At 39.8% G+C, this 20,327-nt stretch overlaps 1 protein-coding gene and 1 long non-coding RNA gene across 7 annotated transcripts in view; one reads left to right on the top strand and one right to left on the bottom strand.

Annotated features, from left to right (window-relative positions):
- Window positions 1-20,327, top strand: part of LOC147106289 (uncharacterized) — a 313,882-nt gene that overhangs the window by 40,414 nt on the left and 253,141 nt on the right. The window lies entirely within an intron of this gene.
- Window positions 1-20,327, bottom strand: part of ptprq (protein tyrosine phosphatase receptor type Q) — a 278,107-nt gene that overhangs the window by 4,719 nt on the left and 253,061 nt on the right. Inside the window, 7 exon segments of the mRNA XM_086009276.1 lie at window positions 4,718-4,853; window positions 5,746-5,894; window positions 6,880-7,005; window positions 9,063-9,197; window positions 12,336-12,412; window positions 14,575-14,665; window positions 17,487-17,568. Coding sequence (XP_085865402.1) covers window positions 4,718-4,853; window positions 5,746-5,894; window positions 6,880-7,005; window positions 9,063-9,197; window positions 12,336-12,412; window positions 14,575-14,665; window positions 17,487-17,568 — 796 coding nt within the window.

Here is a 20,327-nt window from a genome sequence, read left to right as displayed (position 1 = left end):
GTAATGGAATCCCTACTAAAGGAGAAAATAGAAGAACATCTAGAAACCAAAAATATAATAATGAATAGTCAACATGGATTTCAAAAGGGAAAGTCTTGCTTGACCAACCTCAATGAATTTTTTGAAGAGGTACTAGAGAGAGTAGACAATGGTAATGCAGTAGATGAAATTTATCTGGATTTTCAAAAGGCCTTCGATAAGGTACCCCATAATAGACTGATGAACAAGGTCAGAGAATGCGGAGTCAGGGGACAAGTAGCAGAATGGATTGCTGGCTGGCTTCAGGATACAAAGCAGAGAATAGGAGTAAAGAGTAGCTATTCACAGTGGCAGAAGGTGGGTAGTGGTGTTCCACAAGGATCAGTGCTGGGACCACTGCTGTTCACAATTTATATTAACGATTTAGACTTAGGAATCAAAAACACAATTTCTAAATTTGCGGATGACACCAAATTGGGGGGAATAGTCAATACTGAGGAGGACTGCAACAAGTTACAGGAGGACATTAATAAACTTGCAGAATGGGCATATAATTGGCAAATGAAGTTCAACACAAATAAATGTGAGCTATTACATTTTGGTAGGAAGAATAGGGAGGTCACTTATCACTTGGCGGGTACGAGTCTAGGTGGGGTAGAGGAACAAAGGGATCTCGGAGTACAAATACACAAATCACTAAAAACAAAGCAAACCAAGCACTAGGGTTTATTTCTAGAGGGAATGAATTGAAAAGTAGGGAAGTTATGCTGAACCTGTATCGACCCTTGGTTAGACCACACTTGGAGTACTGCGTACAATTCTGGTCGCCATATTATAAAAAGGATATAAAGACACTGAAGAGGGTGCAAATAAGATTTACAAGGATGATACCAGAAATGCGAGGGTATATATATCAGGAAAGGATGAACAGGCTGGGTCTCTTTTCTCTTGAAAAAAGGCTGAGGGGTGACCTAATAGAGGTCTTTAACAATATGAAATTTTTTGATAGGATACAGAGAGAATGTTTCCACTTGTGGGGAAGAGCATAACTAGAGGCCATCAACATAAGATAGTCACCAAGAAATCCAAAAGGGAATTCAGAAGAAACTTTATCCAAAGAGTGGTGAGAATGTGGAACTCGCTACCACAGGGAGTGGTTGAAGTGAAAAGTATAGATGCATTTAAGGGGAGGCTAGACAAGTGTATGAGGGAAAAGGGAATAGAGGGTTATGCTGATAGATTTAGATGAGGAAGCTCGTGCGGTGCATAAATGCCGGCATGGACTGGTTGGGCCGAATGGCCTGTTTCTGTGCTGTATATCCTATGTAATCCTATGAAGTTTCTGGTAATGTGTTGTCATACAGTGAAATCTATACTTTCAACACTGCCCCTTATTGGACAGATCTGTGCGTACCTTGAGAAGAGTCTTACTGAGTTCCAGTGAATGTTGAGACATAACTTGCCCCCGCCCCGCTATAGTGATGATTGTGCATGGAATGGCTTGGACATTAAAGGGATGCTTTACGGTGCTGGTGTGGGATGGTGTCAACCTGGCGCATCATGTGGCAGCCAGGGTTTACAGTGTCAAGTGAAGTAAATCTGGCCATGGTGATACCATCGCTGGCCTCCTGGGCAGCAATGTTGTCAGGGGCTGATGCCCTGTGTCCTGTGCAGCATCAGGCAATGGCGGAGAAGGTTAGTGATGTTGTTGGTGCTGCTGGTGTGCCTGGTGATGTTGGTGTTGGGGCAGAGCGTGGAAGGAATCAGAGGAGCAAGGTGAGATAGTTTCTAGGGCACTGATGTTGCTGCAATAGATGTCAGCTGCAGGTGAGATGACAGAGCGATCTGTCAATAGTGAGAGAGGTTGTTCCAATGAGGTGGCACTGGACATACAGTTGGCTCTAAACACTTGCAAGCTGAAAAAAATCTCTATATGTCTTACAAATGCAGTAACCAACAGTTTCTGTGCTCTGAAACTGACCATCTGCAATATGGCATCCTTTACACCACTCCTACAGCTGTCAGCTTATCAGATACATCAGAGTGGACTCAACTCACGCCAGGGTGAGCTGGCGTGTTCCCCGAGCAGCGGGTAACCCATGGGGGAGCACATAAAATTGGAAGGAAGTCTCAAAATACCATGAAATTGGCTGTTAACAAGCCATTTAATGAGCTCAATTATCTCCCCCGCCACTTGGTGTCGGGTCAGTTCTCCGCAGACAGACCCGACACATGGGAGACTCGCGTGGAGGCGGGTTGACAGCAGGTTTCCTACCCGCTGTCAATCTTTGCCATTTTGACAACGGACCCGCCTCCAAACCCGACCTCTAAGCGCCGGCAAAATCCAGCCCTCTGTGTCTGGTAATGGGGCACCCAGTGTTGAGATTTCGGATTTCTGAGGTCCATAATACAGGATGAAATTAGTAAACACTTAAAAAGACATGGGCTAATAGTCAGCTAATAGTCATAGAAATAGTCAGCATGGATTTGTAAAAGGCAGGTTGTGCTTGACTAATTTAATTTATTTATAAAGGAAATGCAGTAATTGTTGTATTTATAGATTTTCAGAAGGTGCTATATAAGAGACTTGTTACAAAACTTAAGGCACATGGTATTAAAGGGAATATAGCTGTGAGGATAGAGGAATGGCTAGGGGCAAGAAGGCAAAGAGTTGTGATAATAGAAGTTTTACAGATTGGCAGGGTGTGAGTAGATGTGTGTCTCAAGGATCTGTGCTTGGACTTCTTTTATTTTCAATTTATATAAATGATTTGGACAAAGGCCTCAAAAGAAATAATACTAAAGTTTGCAAACTAAGGAGAAAGAATGAAGGAGGAAATAAGCGGGTTCATGGAATGGGCAGGTCGGCAGCAGATACATTCCAATGCAGAAAAGTGTGAAGGAGTACATTTTGGGAAAACAGTGGAAGATATGAAGGAACAAAGAGCTTTAGAGATGTAGATACATAGGCCTAGAAATTGGGTTTTGGCTTAGCCAGGGCTTTAGCGCCGGAAGTTAGTGCCGGCGCTAAGTCCCCTGCGCGCGCCAAAAATTCAGTGGCGCCGCGCCCAAACGGCTGCCGGCGCTACTGAAGGGTCTTTGCGGCGGTACATCGGCGCTAACTGCCGTTTTGCGCCGCAATTCCGGCGCTGCGGCACCCGATGCGGCGCGGCAGGCTGGGGACGTGCAGGCCTCCTCCTCCCGTTAAGGAGGAGCTGCCTGCACCCGGCCGCGGCCCGCGCAAATCAGCTTAAAAATGAGCCCGGCACCTCGGACAAGTGCCGGGCTTGCATCTGTTCCGGGGGGGGGGGGGGGGGGAGAAGTCCGGGGAGGGAGCTGCGGGCAGGCGGCCGGCGGGAAAGTGGCCGGCCGCCACGGGGCCTTTAATGCGCCGGCGCAAACTGGAGTAAGGCACCTCTGCCAGAACGTTGCTTGCGGCTGCCACGGGCGAGGCGGCCGCAACTCAATTTCGGAGTTCGGGCGGGTTACCACGGCAACCGGGACGCTGCGCACACCGATGACGTCATCGGTGCCGGCGCAGCGCTACCGGTGCAACGCCGATTTAGGGCCCCAGGGAATTTTTAAACTGGCCATAACTCTGGCGCTAGTCCCTCTAGCGCCTCAAAAGCGGCGCTAAGGCTAGTGAATTTCTAGGCCAAGGACCTTTAAAAGTTGGATTGTGGGTCGAAAAAAGTATAAAAAAGGCAAATGGGATTCTGGCCTTTATACATGGAGCTTAGAATATAAGAGCGAGGAAGTAATATTGAATTTCTACAGGACATTGATTAAGTCACAGTTGGAGTACTGCATGCAGTTCTGGGCATCACACTGTAGGGAGGATATAAAGCTCTCAATCACTCAGTCACATAGACATGCACTCATGTACAACTGTATATTGCCATGTAAGCAAGTTTGATGAAGTGTCTTGCAGCCAGCATTGTAACATATGGTCCTTTTCTCATTTTTAAAGCTAAATATCAAGGCACTTAATTTAAATACCATATGCCTAAGCTTTGGTGCATTCTGTACAATATATACACAGATGTTTTTGAGTAGCTGTTTGCAGCTATTTTCATTAGTTCCAGTTCCTTCATTAATGGCTGGGGTTGGTCAGTACAGGTCTATGGTTAGGGAATCTACTTTGCTATCTGAAAGGAGGTAGGGCACAATGCCAACGCAACACAGCAGCACTGCTGCTGTTGGAGGTAAGAGTTTGCTGGCAATGTTCCTGGGACTAGGGACAGGGTCACTGGCAAGGCTTGGAAGCTAAGCAGAGCCAGGCCTGGTTAGTCCAGGTGCAGAAGGTCATGGAAGGAGCCCCGAGGAGGGGCGGTTGGTGAGAAGGTCACGGAAGGAGCCCCGGGAGGGGCGGCTGGTGAGCAGGCCCGGGCGTTGGGCTGAAGATTGTCGGAATGGTGGAAATGGAATGGCGGCGCGCACAGACGCAGCGGCTTTGCTTCTCCCATTTACGTTTAATGTTAATGTTATTTGTACTGGACTCATGGGAGCTTGCAAGATCACATTTCGTTGTTCATGTACTTGTGCATTGTACAATGACAATAAAGTTGAATTATTATTATGTCAGCAAGCTCCTAATAAAAATAAAGTATGAAAATTATGCTACGATGCCTCAAATTTTGCACTAAAATCAAGGTGAACAGGGAAAAAAGATAATGTAGTACATATCAGTGAGCACACAGAGTCTGCTTGCCTTAGTAGAAATTTTCCACTTTCTTACCAAGTTCTGAACCATGCACATTCGTTCACTTCGTAAATCTGCCACAAATCCAAAGATGTCCACAAAGTCATGGTGGTTCACATGCTGTATAAGGTGATCAAGTGCAATGAAGACGCCTGTCCTCCCTACTCCAGCACTGAGGGGAAGAAATTACGAAAAATAAGTCTCATTTAGCTACATACAATACTCTTCCCACTAGTGCCAGTACTTTTAGTTCCACCTGTTTGCCCAATAACACATTGATATTTCAGACTTAATACTGTAATTGTGAACGGAAATTACAGTCAGAATCTTACTATAGCGAATAGAGATTCTTTTGCATGTTTGGCCCGGATTTTGTGGTCAGTGGTGAAGGAATGACGCTTGCCGTTCACCTCGAAAAAAGCTGCCACAAAGTTTTAGCAGAAGTTGCTGTCAGTTTTAGCTAGTAATAACGGTGAGTGCTGACAGCCTCGCCATTATTACTACTGCAAATTCTGTGCCATTGTTTTGGCTTCTTAATGATTTTCTAAAAATGATTATAGTTCATCTTTTACTGGTTTTAATCATTACCTACATTTGGTGCCAATTTTTATTACTTGCAGAATTATACATTAGTCTACGCAGCTCAGTTTTGTATCCAATTAAAATATTTAATGCAAGACCAGAACTGAAAAAAGAAGCAATTTTTCAAAACTTTCCTTGAAATGTGAATTGCACCATGGCCAGGATTTTCCTCTGTGATTAAATTGGAAAGGATCATGGAGGAAAATGAGGGAAAATTCACCGGCAAGGCCTATTGCTGCCTCACTGTCCCAACATTCTGTCAGCATTGTCTTCTAATTTCACTAATCATGTCCATTACTGGAATAAAATACTTAAGTAATGTTCTGTAATTTGCAGTGAGATACACAAAATGTATCACTCTATGCAACGGCAATATCATTTAACCGCAGTAGGACAGGGGAAAATTCCTTTTAATTATTATAGATCCTATAGCAACACCATTATGTATTATAAATAAATAGATTTGTTCAGCAACCTCCTACCTGCAATGCACAACAATAGGGGTGTTATCATTGGCTCGGTTGGCTCGAATCAGCTTCACAAAGTGAACCAAAGCTGCACTGGTCTCAGGAACACCATGTTCAGGCCAAGAAGTTAAGTTGAAATGCGTCACCATCATATAATCGCCATACTGCTCCAATAGATATTGAATTAAAAGGAGGTAGAGCATTAAGACCTTAAAGTGCATTCAAGAACTGTATATGATGTAAAGTTAAGGATTTCTAAAGGAATTTTTTAATTAAGTTGGAAAAAAAATAAAGAAAATACAGAGTTTGGGGCTGGGGTAGAGTGAGCTTTACTCTGTGTCCCTGAAATGAGAAAGAATTGTTTCCTAAAACGAATACAGTATTCTTTATCTTGATAAGTACAAAATTCAAGCTAAAAAGAAAGCTACCTCAAATGAGTTTGTATGTACCTGATGGCTGATCTCAACTTTGGTGCCAGTAGAAGTGCTACAACTGACCTCAAGCATTCCTGGGATAGGGAGGGAAAAATTGGCTAGGTTTCCCATTCATAATCACTGCCCAACAACCCAAGCTGGAAATACATATGTGTGAACATTGGGTGAGGACAGGACCATGCGTATCTATAATGCCTGATGGTCAAATATTGCTGACATCATTGTTCGCTATGCATAGAGCTCTTTTCTGAGTGTGAGGTGTAGTCAATGGTATAACTCTGGTCTTATCAGCTGTGTTTTGCATTTAACAGTTACTAATCTCAAACCAGCAGTGTAATGTAACTGCAGCCTAAAATAAAATGATGATGGGTTGTCTGCAGTATTAATCCATTAGACAAAACAAGCTTGATCATTTGAGGTGCTCCTCACTGGTCTCTTAGGTTCTGATGATGTCATCATATTTGTGTCTACATGAAGTTTATGCACATATACTAATGAAACGCACTTACAGTGAACTTGGATATCATCAAGCTTTCGTTACATAGTGAGAAAAAAATTCCAATGCTTCCATTCATTTACTATATAGCTGAATGGAATAGTGCTGTGGAACCCATTTTGGTTAAGCCAGATAGGGTGATGTTGTTTTACTACATGATTTCACCAATATACTTTGACATGTATTGCAAGTGAGTTCAGTATAACAGGAGCTACATACCTTTTCAATCTTCAGTTCTCGGATGGTCCAATCTGCCTGAATGTCTTCCGCTAGCTTAGTGATCACAATATCTCCAAACACAGTTACTGGCTTGTTGTCTTCAGGCCAATACTGATGACATCTTATCTGAATTAAAATAAATATTGGGATCCTATATTGTTGTGAAATTTTAAATATGTCCTATTAATAACGTGAAGTACTGTATACAGTGAGAGGCTGCTTATCTGAACAGTTTGGGAAACACCTTGAGGCTGAAATTGCTCAACATTTCTGGTGCACTCTCAATGTAACTCTGGGTCCTGGCCTACACTGGGAATTCCTGCTTGGCCTTCTGAGAAGCAGAGCCTCTGCCTAGCCCTTATGAGGTCAATGTTGCAAAGCGAGCTGCGTGGGGTCAGGGATTCCCTAAGCAGGGAGATGCCACTTCCCTAGCCTCTGTGGGATCCAGCATATGGTTGGAGGTGTAAGGCTCGCAAAATTCTACAGACTCCCCCAAACCAAGAAAAGAAGAGATATTGGACTGTTTAAAATAATATTGGGCCAAAAGGGGTTTAAAGTCAAAATCCCAGGAAGATTTGGCTATTTTAAAAGGCATGTCCAGGCCTGTGGAAGGCTGCAACAAAGGAACTGGGTTGGGCACTGTAGGACAAACAGTTTGAGTATTGGCAAAGGCCAGATTGTCTGGGAATGTTCTGGACCATCCCAGTCATTCTACATAAAGACAATAGGCCCACGGAAGGACAGTTCCCGCCAAAAACCTACAGGGCCATCAAGAACATGAATAATACAGTACATGCCACTAATCAACAAAAGAGACCCTGGCCCTAGCAGGAGAAGACAATTGAACAACAGCTTAAGCCACTCAAAGATTTCCAAAACCATTTCACACACTTAAACTGATTTTGAAGCAATCCCGAAACTAGTTAAAAGTCAATTAAAGATAAATGGGACCAATCAAAATTAACAAGCCCACCCAAAATCTAACAAGATTAGCAGGCTTCGTTTAGTATAAACTAAAGACCTGTCTCCACAAGAAATCAGTTCGATGAGTTCAATAGGTTCGATCAGTTCTGTTCAGTCAGAGAATTGAAACAGCAGTCAGAGAATTGAAGTCAGCAGTACAGTTCAGACAGACACAGAAAGAGGCACAGCTCTTCGAAAGACATCAGCCTCGGGACAATTCAATCGACAGAAGGAGAACGGAAAGGAGTCGCAGCAACCAAGGGCCCCAGGAAACCAACAACTAACAATATTACCAACAACTAGGTAATATTGGGCCACCGCGACCAACAAGAAACCAACCTAGAAGAAACCGAAGATCTGCAAGTTTTTCCCACTCTACAAACTATTCCTGCGTTTGGTGAGCATTTCCCTGGCCCTCCGGAATCCAACCTAGTTAGTGTAGTGGGATTGGGAGGGGTGAAGTATTTTGTCTATTGTCATTCTCCCTTGTATATTCCGAAGTGTTCCCCCCTTTTAGAGTGATAAGATTATTGTGTTGTGTATATTTTCTTGTCTCAAATATAAACCAAAGTTCTTGTATCAATGTTTGCTGCAATTTCATGACAACCCCCAAATAAGTCCAGGTCTAGAACCAAGGGAGTGGGAGCGATTTGAACCACTCAGGGAGTCAGAGGCAAAGCTGACCACACACACCACCCCTTACAGAGGCCAGCGTGCCCAGTGAGATGAAGCATACTGGCCTCCAGAAGAGGGCTAATAGATAGCCGGGAGGGGGCCAGGCCAGGAAAGCAGCCTGAAGCACTGAAGAAAAGTTTTAAAACGTTTTATTTTAGTATTGGCCTCCTTACAAAGAGGACCCAGAAATAATTTCTGGGAGGTAGGGGAGAGACAGGACACCAACCTGGTTGGAAGCAGATGCCAGAGTTTCCATGGCAGCATGGGGCTGGCAGGCAACTGTGATGCACCTGTAGTGGAACAAGTGCCTGCTGGCCCCATGTAAATGCACACCTGGCATAACTGCTGGGATCACACCTGTGTAAATTCAGATAAGTGGATAACTTGTGCAATTGATCATTCATTAATTTTAATGTCATACTACACTGAATTATAATATTAATTTAGCACAGAAACAAATATCCAGTCATAAAACAATTATATATGTAGGCCATTCTGATACATCTGGCCAGTTAGGTTAACCAATCTATTCCACAGTGACTTACTCTGCCCTTTTCAAAACAGTGTGTCAACATAACTATGGATTGAGATCTTGTCTCCCAAATCATTCTCCAAAAATCTGCCACTGTTCCTGGTAAAGGACCTTGAGTAGCAATGAACTCATTTGGACAAAGGTAACCCTGTAAAAAAAAAAAAGTAAAAATCAAGATAAAGGAAAAATACATTAAAATATAATGACTATGTATATAATGTTCTAGATGTTATAAACTTTATATTCCTACGAGTGGTTCTGTTGTATTTTAGTAGTAGCATGAATATAGGAATAGAAAAGGTCCTCTTCTGGAAGGAAGAATTACTCTGCTACCTACCCAGCCTTGGCTCAGTGGTAGCACTCTCACCACTGAGTCAGAAGGTTATGGAATCAAGCCCCACTCCAGTGTCTTGAGTACATAATCTAGGCTGACACTCCAGTACAGTATTGAAGGAGTGCTGCACTGTCAGGGGTACCGCCTTTCAGATAATACATTAAACTGAGGTCATATCTGCCCTCCCAGATGGACATGAAAGATTTTATGGCTCTATTTGACGAAAAGCAGGAGAGTTCTCCCAATGTCCTGGCAAATAGCATGAACAAACAGATTATCTAGTCATTTATCTCATTGCTATTTATGAGACCTTGTTAAGAGAAAATTGGATGCTGCGTTTTCTTACTTTATATAGAATTATATAGAATGTACAGCACAATAACAGGCCATTCGGCTCAACTGGTCCATGCCAGTGTTTAAGCTCCACATGAGTCACTATACCTCATTGGCTGTGAAGTGCTTTGGGGCATCTTGAGGAAATGAAGGGTGCTATATAAATGCAAGCTCTTTCTTCTATCTTTAATTGCAGCAAAATCAAAAGGTGTGCATAAAGAAAATGCTTACAGTTTTGCTATAAATAGTAAACAAAAGAATTCTTCCTTCCTGGTGTAAATCCTTTGTCTTGCAATGTTGCTGTTGACATGAATCTTGTCATTCATGTGGAAATGACTTATGTAATAATACTGGGCGGCCTGCAGGTGGCGCTGTCCAGGGAGAGTATAAATACTCGGGCATGGGCCCAGCTTGCTCAGGACATTCTTTAACAGGAACTAGTGAAGGACACAACTAGATCTTCATGTTGAAAAACTGTTGATCAAAGCCTTGTTTAATACTCAGACCAAGTGCCTAGTAGTTTTCTTACGTCAGCTGTCTTTCCTGCTTTTTGAAAGTGAGCTTTACCACTGTGCCACCATGTTGCAGGAAACTGTAATGTTGTGGAACAGATATTAAGTGACATTCAAAGATAATATGAAGATAGAATTAATTGATAAATGACCATTATTCCCCATATGGGTGGGTGTATGATGAGGGGGACAATATGTGAAGAAATTAATTCTCGTTATTTTTAGGTCGTAAGGATAATGGAAAGTAATGAGTGTAAGCGGTCACGTGATATAATGAACTAATAACTGAGTAAAATAGGCAATCAGTTAATCAATCAATACAAATAGCTTAGACCAGGAAGTGAAACCATAACATTCAAGTAGTGGAGCCATCCATGCACAGATTTAAAAAAAAGCAATTGAGAATCTTATTAGGGACAAATCATTAGACAGTTGTTCTGAGATGGGAAGCTCATGTATATTTTCCTAAGGTAATTAAAAAAGGGAGAGGAATAGGAAGCCCAGATCATTTTCAGTAATTTGCCTGCTATGGCATGATTTTGCATAATTTAGACCCGAGCCATTAGAACGCTTTATTTTTGACAGAAGCTTCATTTTGTGTCACAAAGATGATCAGGAAGTATGATAATAACAAAATTAAAAAGTGCCGTTATATTTATTTTCTTGGGTAGTAATACAAAGCTCAAAAGTGGATGCAATTGAATCTGTGAAACTCTTCATGCTATTGGCTGACTTGCAAGCAAAGCATCCAGATTTGGTGGTATGCCCGTTGAACACTTTAAACTTAAACATCAAGAATAAATACACCTAGATGTACTTTAATTACCAGAAAAAACATTTAAAATGACATATCTGGCATAATTGAAAACTGTTAAAATCACCAACAACTCACTCAGTGTTGAATAGTCTCTTTGCCAGCAGCTATTGATATTTACAAAACAGGTACTGAAGCTGCATATAAATTGAAAATGCTTCCCCATTTCAGGCAATATCGCTACTTGCGTGAATCACAAAATGGCATTTGATCTTTGATCACAGCTGTTTGATGGAATTAAAGCAAATTGAATTTACGCCATCCTGCTTGATGAACTGAGTAATGTTGCAAGTTTGGCACAGCTGATGATGTATCTACAGTTATCTGGGAGGGCAGATTCCATAAGATTTTTAATCTTAATAGTATTGTAGGTTGTGAAGAAGTTGAATGCTCACTAAGTGGGTCAGGGTGCCGAAAAGTTTGGGTTCCACTGTGAATATAAGTCAAAAAGAATATTCTACATGTTAACTTTCTACTTTAATTACCCAACTACTTGAGAAAAACAATTAAGCAAAGTTGATTTTTAGCATTGCAATACCATACATTAATCCAAAAGTGAAAAGACGGCTGATGATCAGCATAGTATACCCTTTGCAGGAAGAATTAGACAAATATTCGACCAAATGTTTAAAAAGCAAAGCCCATCTAATGTGATATTTTAAATGCTGTTCTTTCATCTTTGATTTCATTTAAATAGTCTTACTCAGTGCTTTATCTCCATTTCACAATTTGTATTTTGTTATTTTATGTTTTTGCTAGCCCTTGCTCAAGGTTTACAAACATTAATTTTACATGCTATTGATAATCATTTTAGTAATATCAGAGAGCAACAAGTAAATCAAGTCCACTGCAATTTTTCTATGAAACAATTTTAGCCAGTCAAGGGTAGGCTCTTCATAAAACTGTGTATATATGAAACTCCTGTTACACTTTTCCTGATGTTTATTATCAAAATTCTGTTATATGGCCACATTCATCTTAGATACTACGAAACAAGGTAATCTATAGGCAATGTCAGCTGCAATTAATGTTTAGTAACAAGAATTTTCCATACGGATAAGAAATTCTAGATGCTACAGGGTCTTTAAGCATAATATAACACCATTAACTTCTGATCAAGTTAGCTCTATAATTTATGTATCAAGAGAACCTAAACCCTTTTAAACAATCTAACATGGGTGAAACTGCAATTAATGGTAATACTAAAGACTCATAACAGTTAGTGGAATGGATTTTAAAAGCATTTGTCTTGATCTTTGAGTCTGTTGAAGTACGAAGTAAAGTTGTACTTACTGACATATAGCTAGCATTGATGAAATCAGACCCAGGGACACCAGCCTCAAGCATGAGCTTCACTCGGTTATTATTGTCTACATAAAAGAAATGCTAAATAGTTACGTTCATGTTTGTTGTACAGTTTTGTTATTAATCCTTCCCAAATCATGCCTATATAGTTTAGATACAAAGAATACACAAACTAAGAGCAGCTGTTCCAAATAGTACATACTGCAAAATAAAGTTACATTAGTCAAGGAATGTTATGCTTTCCATCCCGCGTCACAGTTAATGCTTAAAATAATAAAGGCATTTCTCCCTTTATTAACTCAAAAATGAAGTAGCAATGACTATGGAGACACAGACTCCTGTCTCCTCTGATAAGATCTTAGTCTTGGCTCATAGTCTATGACAAACATTATTCTGATCTTTGATCTACTGCAACACACTCACAATTATCCCTGAAAACGCTGTGTTATGCTCCAAGGACCACTCGTACACAAGCGACCAGATTCTACATTTCTTACTTTTCACTTGGGGGAAAAAACATTAGTAAAGAATGCTAAATTGGTTGAACAGTTGGATTAGATTACAAATCTTAAAAGCTATTAAGTATATTGTTTCATGCACCTGTAGTTCAATGTTTGCATAAGTGACATTAAAGCCAGACTTTATAGTGCGAAACTTATCTTGCAGCAACAAATCTTGAAAAATTAAAATGGATTGATATGGAAGTTAACATAAATATTGTTGTTTCCAGAAGCTTTGTTAAGCCAAATATAATGTCATTATAAATTTAAAACACAATTAATATATTAATAATACCATAAGGATGATATTGCATCAAACTCTAAAGTCTAATTTCAATGTAAAGAATTCTTATTATTTCTTTAACTTTTCATTGCATTTTTTCTTCACACAAATACTCTACTAATTTGTTGTGCTTCACAATAAAGCATTCAGAAAATGTTTGAAACAACACAGTTGATATTCACCAGCCTGTTTTTTTGTGTCACAACACATGTTGCATTGCTACTTTTCATTAGTCCAGCATTTTAAACTGATTTGCAGAACAATTGCGAAAAAACATTGTTGTGGATTAATAACTGACAGCATGTATATGACTGCTAATAATAGAAATTAACTGATTTTAGTCTGCTTAACCCAGATTAATTTGAAACAATCTCAGGAATGGGTGTAGAAAATTATCTATGGCAGCATGACAGTTTATCTAATCCTGTCTACCTGTAATGGCCATGCAGGTGAGGTTTTCAACATGTCTAGATAGCAAACGGGCTAACTTCTCTCCTCTTTAGCCTAGGGTGATGAGGCCAATTGTAATCCCCAACACAGACCCGAGTGTCAGAATGACCAAGTTGCTTTGAACATTTATCAACTATGTTTTACCAACAGTATGGGGTTCTTGTTTTGGGACCAAAACACTGTGACGCTAAATGATAGGACACAAGCTTGTATCTGATGATTTCTTACATGGAGAGTTGCTGACTGGATTGTGCGATTACAGATAGGTATTGAGCAGAAACCAGGCCCTTCCATAAAGGGAGGCAGAAAACTGGAGAGTGAGTCATTCCCGGCTGCTCCTGTGCACCTCCTAGTGGCCAGCTTAACAGCAGCATTGGCAAAGTTTCCCACTCGACCTCTTAGCTGAGGAGTAGTGCCTGGCCCATGGATATGAAATAAATGAAAAACAATTTGCAAAAATAGAGGGAAGAGACAAAATAAGCACAAGCTATTTCATCCAAATCTCATAAGCACTTCCAGATGTGGAAACATTTGATTTGGAAAACAACATGTGAAAGTGGAGACGGAACTGATTTTTGACAAAACTCTTCTTGAATTGCTGGGGAAAAATGGCTATAATAACTCTAACCCCAATCCGGGAAACAAATCCAACTGAACAAATGTTATACAAGGAATTACTGCAGAAAAACCTTTACATATCTTTGTGAAAGTTGGCCCCATGTTCTTAACCTAAAATACAAATTTTCTCTAAAATGGACATTACTTGACATTATTGACTGTAAAGATTTACTGATTTGCATTGTGATCAGGCACAAAACAATGTTAGCTGAATTTAAAAGTGTATCATTTAAAACAAACACATTATAATTTTTGTGCAATCACTGTTGTCTCTTTGAAAAATGAAACTTTATGCATTAAATTAATCATTTTCTGAAAAGTATTTCAGTTAATCATTCTACAAAGTCCTCAAATGAAATAATTTAACAGAACTTACATGGTTTTATATTTGCAAAGCGATTCTTGGTACGGTTCCAAGGCAAGTCAGCATCAGATGATGTGAGTTCTTGACCTAGTTTGGGGAGCTCCTGTAACACATAGATATTTCAAACTGTCACTTCTGACAATCAGACCTAATATAAATGTCCATGAACAGCCACTGAATCCGGTATTATTAAGCTTCCTGCAAAGGAGATCTATTTTCAAAATAAATTAAGCGTTCCCTTTTAAGCCTTGCAATTGGTTTACAACGTACTGGTAATGTATTATAGACTATACAAACACTATGCATGAAAATGTAACAACTACCAAAACTGGAACACAATTTTTTGATAAGAGAATCAAATGATTCAAAGGATTAGGCTGCAGGAAGCATCATAATTCTGTTCACATTTATCTTTTCACTCCCATTGTACAAATTTGTTTAAATTTTAATCTTTCCATTAATTGAAATGAGACAGTGTTGCATTGCAACGTCAGTATTGATGCAATGCATTTAAAATACTAAGGCAAAAATTAAACGACATTAGAAACTGTCTTGAAAATGAGAGGAAATGTCTCAAATTAGGACATACTGCAAAAGATGATTGGCTGAAATTTCCACGGGGGTGCCCCCGATCGTTCACCGTAACTTTGACAGAACAGCAGCACAAACCCTGGAGAAACAGACAGCGGTTTCCTCTAACCTTCCACCAAAGTTACCGTGGGGGTTCGGGGAGCTACGGCAGGGTCAGGAGCATAGGGCAGTAGCACCCAATCAAGTGCACTTACACTGGCGGAGTGAGCCCGAGGATTTTTGAGGCAAAGCTATCTAATGTTTTTTGCCTGGGTTTTCTTCATTCTCCAAAAAGACAGAATCTTCCACATACTACTACAAAAAACTCTCTCTTTCACACCATACAAGCTTATTTTAATTGGACCAGTAGGGGTGGTACTGGGAACCCCAGTGTCACCAGACAGAAAATCAGTACCACAAGAGCCCTTGGAGGGCATCACTAATAAATCAATCTAACCCGCGGTCTAATCAAACTGAAAGAAGCGTAACATAAACAAAATCAGTATTTTGTTACTGTGATCAAATATATAATTAACATCCTGTGGTGCCCACTGGTCGCGGAAGGCCACCAATCAAGAGGTGTGGTCCTTTTGGATGTTAGCAATTTTTTTTCTAGAACAAGAAAAGTGACACCAAAATACAACAATGAACTCTTTCAAATAATTTTGAACACTTTCAAATAATTTTGAACAATATTAATAATTAAGTGTATGCATAACTTGCATGGCCGAAAGAAACAGGCTAAACCGATTGACACGTGTTTAGTATGTGGAGGATGCTTCCCATTTCAAAAAAGACTCAACTAAATAGTTCACAAGAGCTATCCCATTCATATCTCTCCCTGTGGAAAGCTAGCAGCGGCAGAAGATGGCACATCTTTTTCCCATCTTGGAGGATTTGAGGTATGGAGCAGGTTGACAAGGAGACACAATCACATCCAATTGCAGAAAAAGTCAGAGAGAATGAGCCAGAAGATATGGCTGCTGAGCTGCAGTTTCTCTGGACAAAGTTCATATGAAATGCAGCCAATCTGTTTCCCTATAACAACCAGTCCAATGTGGCATTAATGTTTTTTGCCTTGTTGCTTCCTCTTGGTGATAATATATGGTATACTTTTTCTCGCACATATCCTAATGCTTCTTCTAGGTGCTTGCTTAGTGGGATGAGTAAGTGAGATTGTTGGCTATCAATCTGTGCCTCTTGGGATGAAAGTGGCTGTGTGCCTTCTTGTGCTGGGTCACGACCTAACCCTGTAACTGCTTGGACTACATCTGATGCTGTGGTGGCTGGCTGGCCTTGCCTGCTTTTTGGCACATCTTGTGGCATTTGAGTGAGAGGGTGGGTGGGCTGGATGTTGCACTGTCTTCAGAAATAACAGCCTCATCCATTGTATTCCAATCATGCCTCAGCCACTGAGCACTCCTTCAGCATGTACACTGATCTGCATGGGAACAGACCTGAGGGTAGCAGTAAGATTTGTGAAGCCTTGCCTCAAAATTCTCTCCATCTGATACCCCATTATGTTACAGCTGGACAAAAAAACCTTCTGTAGATAGAGCCCAAGGCCTCTATAACAGTAGTCTGAGCATTCACAAGAGATACTCCCAATTAGGACATGTGTTACTGTGGACTCCACTGCAGATGGCCCTGGAATTACCACAGAAATACGAAACATAACATAAAACCATAAAAATAAAACTATGACCTAGTATTTACCTACTACCATTCTGAATTATATAAAACTGTAATTAACTGTTCCACATTTAAATCAAATATATTGCTTTCATTTTATTCGATTTATCCATTTGTTTGCTTTCCTGGCTCCACATTACCCTTTTTCCAAGTAAATGTTGATTATCAAGGATAGTCAGGGTCCTGAATTTCTCCAGAAACACTGTCAATGCTGCTTACTGCCCTGGACATTGAATTTCAAATACAATTTAAGGCTAGATTTGAAACTCAGGCTGCTCTGAATGGGAGTCCAATGTGTTGAAATGACCTTGATCTTGCCGAGAAGAAAAGAATATTTAAAAAACTATATACAACTGTTGAATTAATCTCTGTCTAATGAACATTCACAGTGACACCACAGCAAGAAAAATGTCAATGTGGGGTGGTCTGCAGAGGATCAACCTACACTGACACGGTTAGTAAATGATTCCGATCAGGTTGCCACATATAGTGAAGAACCTAAATCAGTGTAACATTACTATATAAACATTAAACCTGGTAATTAGGTATTGATTATCAAGGCCAGGGTTCTCACTGGTCTCACATGCACTAAACTAGACATGAATTGTGACATGTGAAGCTGCTAAATTCTTGGTGTGTTGTGACAACTGTTGGAGACATACCGAAAATTCTTCTTGAAACTTCAGGTTGTTGTTAACACACAGGTCTTCTACATGCTGCAGGAATGATTTCTTGTTAATAGGCCTGTGGGACAGATTGAATCAAAAAAATTATGAATTTGTAATTCGTATCAGTTTTGTTCAGAATTTGCCACCTATGTATAGGTCATTCTGCTGATAGATTGTACTCAAACAATGTCTACAGTTAAGTCCTTGTACTTCTTTAGAAATAGGCATAACTATGTCTGATAAGTTAATATTCAAATAGTAGGTGATTTGATTGGAGAGATGTTTACTAATACAGTATGTGGATGTAACACTGAGGATTTTTTGTACCTCTTTCTTGGGATTTGGGGAAAAAATAAGTATGTAATCAAAGTATCTTCATTCTAATAATGACATGTTTCCTGCACTCCAAGGAATTTAAATAAGCCCGTATTGCTTCCAAAGCTGAAACACAGACATGTAAGGTTCACTCCAGAGGGAGACAAAAAGCCCTTCTCCAATTACCATGCAATTGGTCATGCTTTTATGATTTATACTCTGGTTGGAAGCTTGGCTTTTAATCTGACAGAAAATGGAAAAGAAATCACAGATCAGATTTGATCAAACTATGAACAAAAACCACAGAAAAATTTGCAACTACTTACTTGAGAGATTTCCTATAACTGAGTAACCTGTAATGCAGAGATTTTGTAAAGTTTTGTAAAATATTTTCTAAATACATTTTGTGTTTGTGTTAGTCATTACAATATACAAAAAATGTAACATAAAGCTGTGGAATATGCAACAATGTTATGCTTTGTGAAAATAGGAAACACATCATATACATTTTTTAATTAAATGAATACAAATGTTTTTAGATGCAAGTTATTAAGGCCTGAAAAACGTGTCCTATATCTGAATTTAGTATAAGGAGATATAACTATGCTAAAACGTGCATACTTATAAAACTGCATTATTAAAATAAGAAGCTGATGTTTACATGATTATTAGTGTTTAATATTAATTAAATGTCATAGATTTTTATAACATGACTATATCTTTAACTGTGTTGCATTGAAAGTCAAGTCAGGCCAGGACTTGTTCTTATTTCATTTAAAACTTTGCTCTGAATTGGACTTTACTGTTCATTTAAGTCATTTAATTTGTATATGAATGCACATTATCCAGTGAATCCAAATTAGTTTTTCCTATTTTCTTCCAGTGATGTACACATGTTGAATTAAATTATGGTGATTTGTATTAAAATAGATTAGACAACTGAGTGAGTTTATCTTGTGAGTAGCTGAACCATATAGATTAGTGAAGGTCCCAGGCTCAATCTGTGTACTGCGCTAAATTAGCTCATCTTGGCTGGGCAGTAGAAGATGTGCTAGAATTGGGTTAGGGAAGGGGAAAATCATCCACGGTTTTCACTATTGATTGTGCATGTGTAGTCATCAGTTAAGGACAGGATCAGGCTTCACTGTAATGGTCCATTGTCACAAAGCCAAAACTCAGTCAAGGTTTACACATGAATCAAGGCCATTTTGATGAGGTATCAGCTTGTGGAACTGTATTCCAGCATGAGTCAGCACCAGTATAAAGTGAAAGGAAGAATCCAGAACCTATTGAAATCTTGCCAACAAATGGATTTTGGATATATCTAAATGACATACAAGTGCATTTCTGTGTTGCTAATAACAAACACTGATCCTGAAATTCCATGAGGGTTCTGCTGGTCTACCAACATAACTCTGGCTGGAGGCCAGCAGAATCCCCAAGGAAACAGTGCAGATCTAGTTATGCTGGGTCTCTGCCATTTTCGGGAGTCTCTTTATTGAAATACAAAGGGTGGAACCTCTATCTGCCCTTTTCCAAGGAAAATGACAAACAGGGGACAGGGCCATTCCACAGGCATTTGTGCGGAGGCTATGCTAAATGAGTGGAGGGATATTGGCCTCCACAATGTTGTATGTGAGCGCTATTGGTGGGGTCCAGACCAGGCAAATGCTCATGGCCCCTGAAGATCTCCCAATTTTAAAAACAAATTTTTTAGATTTACCCCCCCCCCCCCGCCTTGCTCAGTGGGCCAAAGATATAATGGCTGGGTTCGAGTTGGTTGTCCTGGGAAAACCCCTGCAGGTGGGCGGATGCCGGTGCTTCCAGCAAGCATGGGCAACTGGGTACAAGAGATGCACTCTAAGCGGTGCTTACACCCACCTGCCCTATGCAAATGGGGTACTCTCCCACTGAACCTGAAAAACTCCAGCAGGGTCAGTGCTGGATGGTACAGCTGGAAACCCAGGAATTTCAGGGCCACCATATTTACTTTTATGCTCTCTACATTTAAAAAAAAAGGTTTGCTAAAATTGTTTAAGTGAGCTTTCACAACTGGAAGCATTAACCTTTTATTACCATCGAGTTTTATTCACTTTTTTACTTTTTAATTTTTGTATGGGTCTACCCTTTAAAACCCATATAAATTACTATACTGTCCATTTTCACAGATGTTCACATGGTATACTTTTATGCTTTTTTCTAAATATGTATTTCACATTTAGAGTATTGATTTTACTTCAAGCAATTTTATAGCTGAATCTCGCAGCTGGACACAGTGACTTTTTATTAAATTTGTTATGGTCATAAACGCTATGCCAGTTTTCCATAACTATAATACTAATGTCTACACTGCAAGTGTTCGCCAAGAAATTGCAATCTGCCAAATTTATTGATTTATTAGCAGTAATAGGAAATTCTAAAATGTAAAAGTGCAATGATGAAGATATATCATTTTGTAAACTTCTATAAGCTATCATCCAGTGTCGTTATTATAAAAATACAGTTATCAAATATTATGAA

This window comes from Somniosus microcephalus, chromosome 16 (genome assembly GCF_052327205.1).
Source record: "Somniosus microcephalus isolate GS21.2 chromosome 16, FLI_Smic_1.0, whole genome shotgun sequence".
NCBI classification, from domain to species: domain Eukaryota; kingdom Metazoa; phylum Chordata; class Chondrichthyes; order Squaliformes; family Somniosidae; genus Somniosus; species Somniosus microcephalus.
Note: the sequence above shows the minus strand (reverse complement) of the source record. Positions and strands in the feature narration are given on the sequence as shown.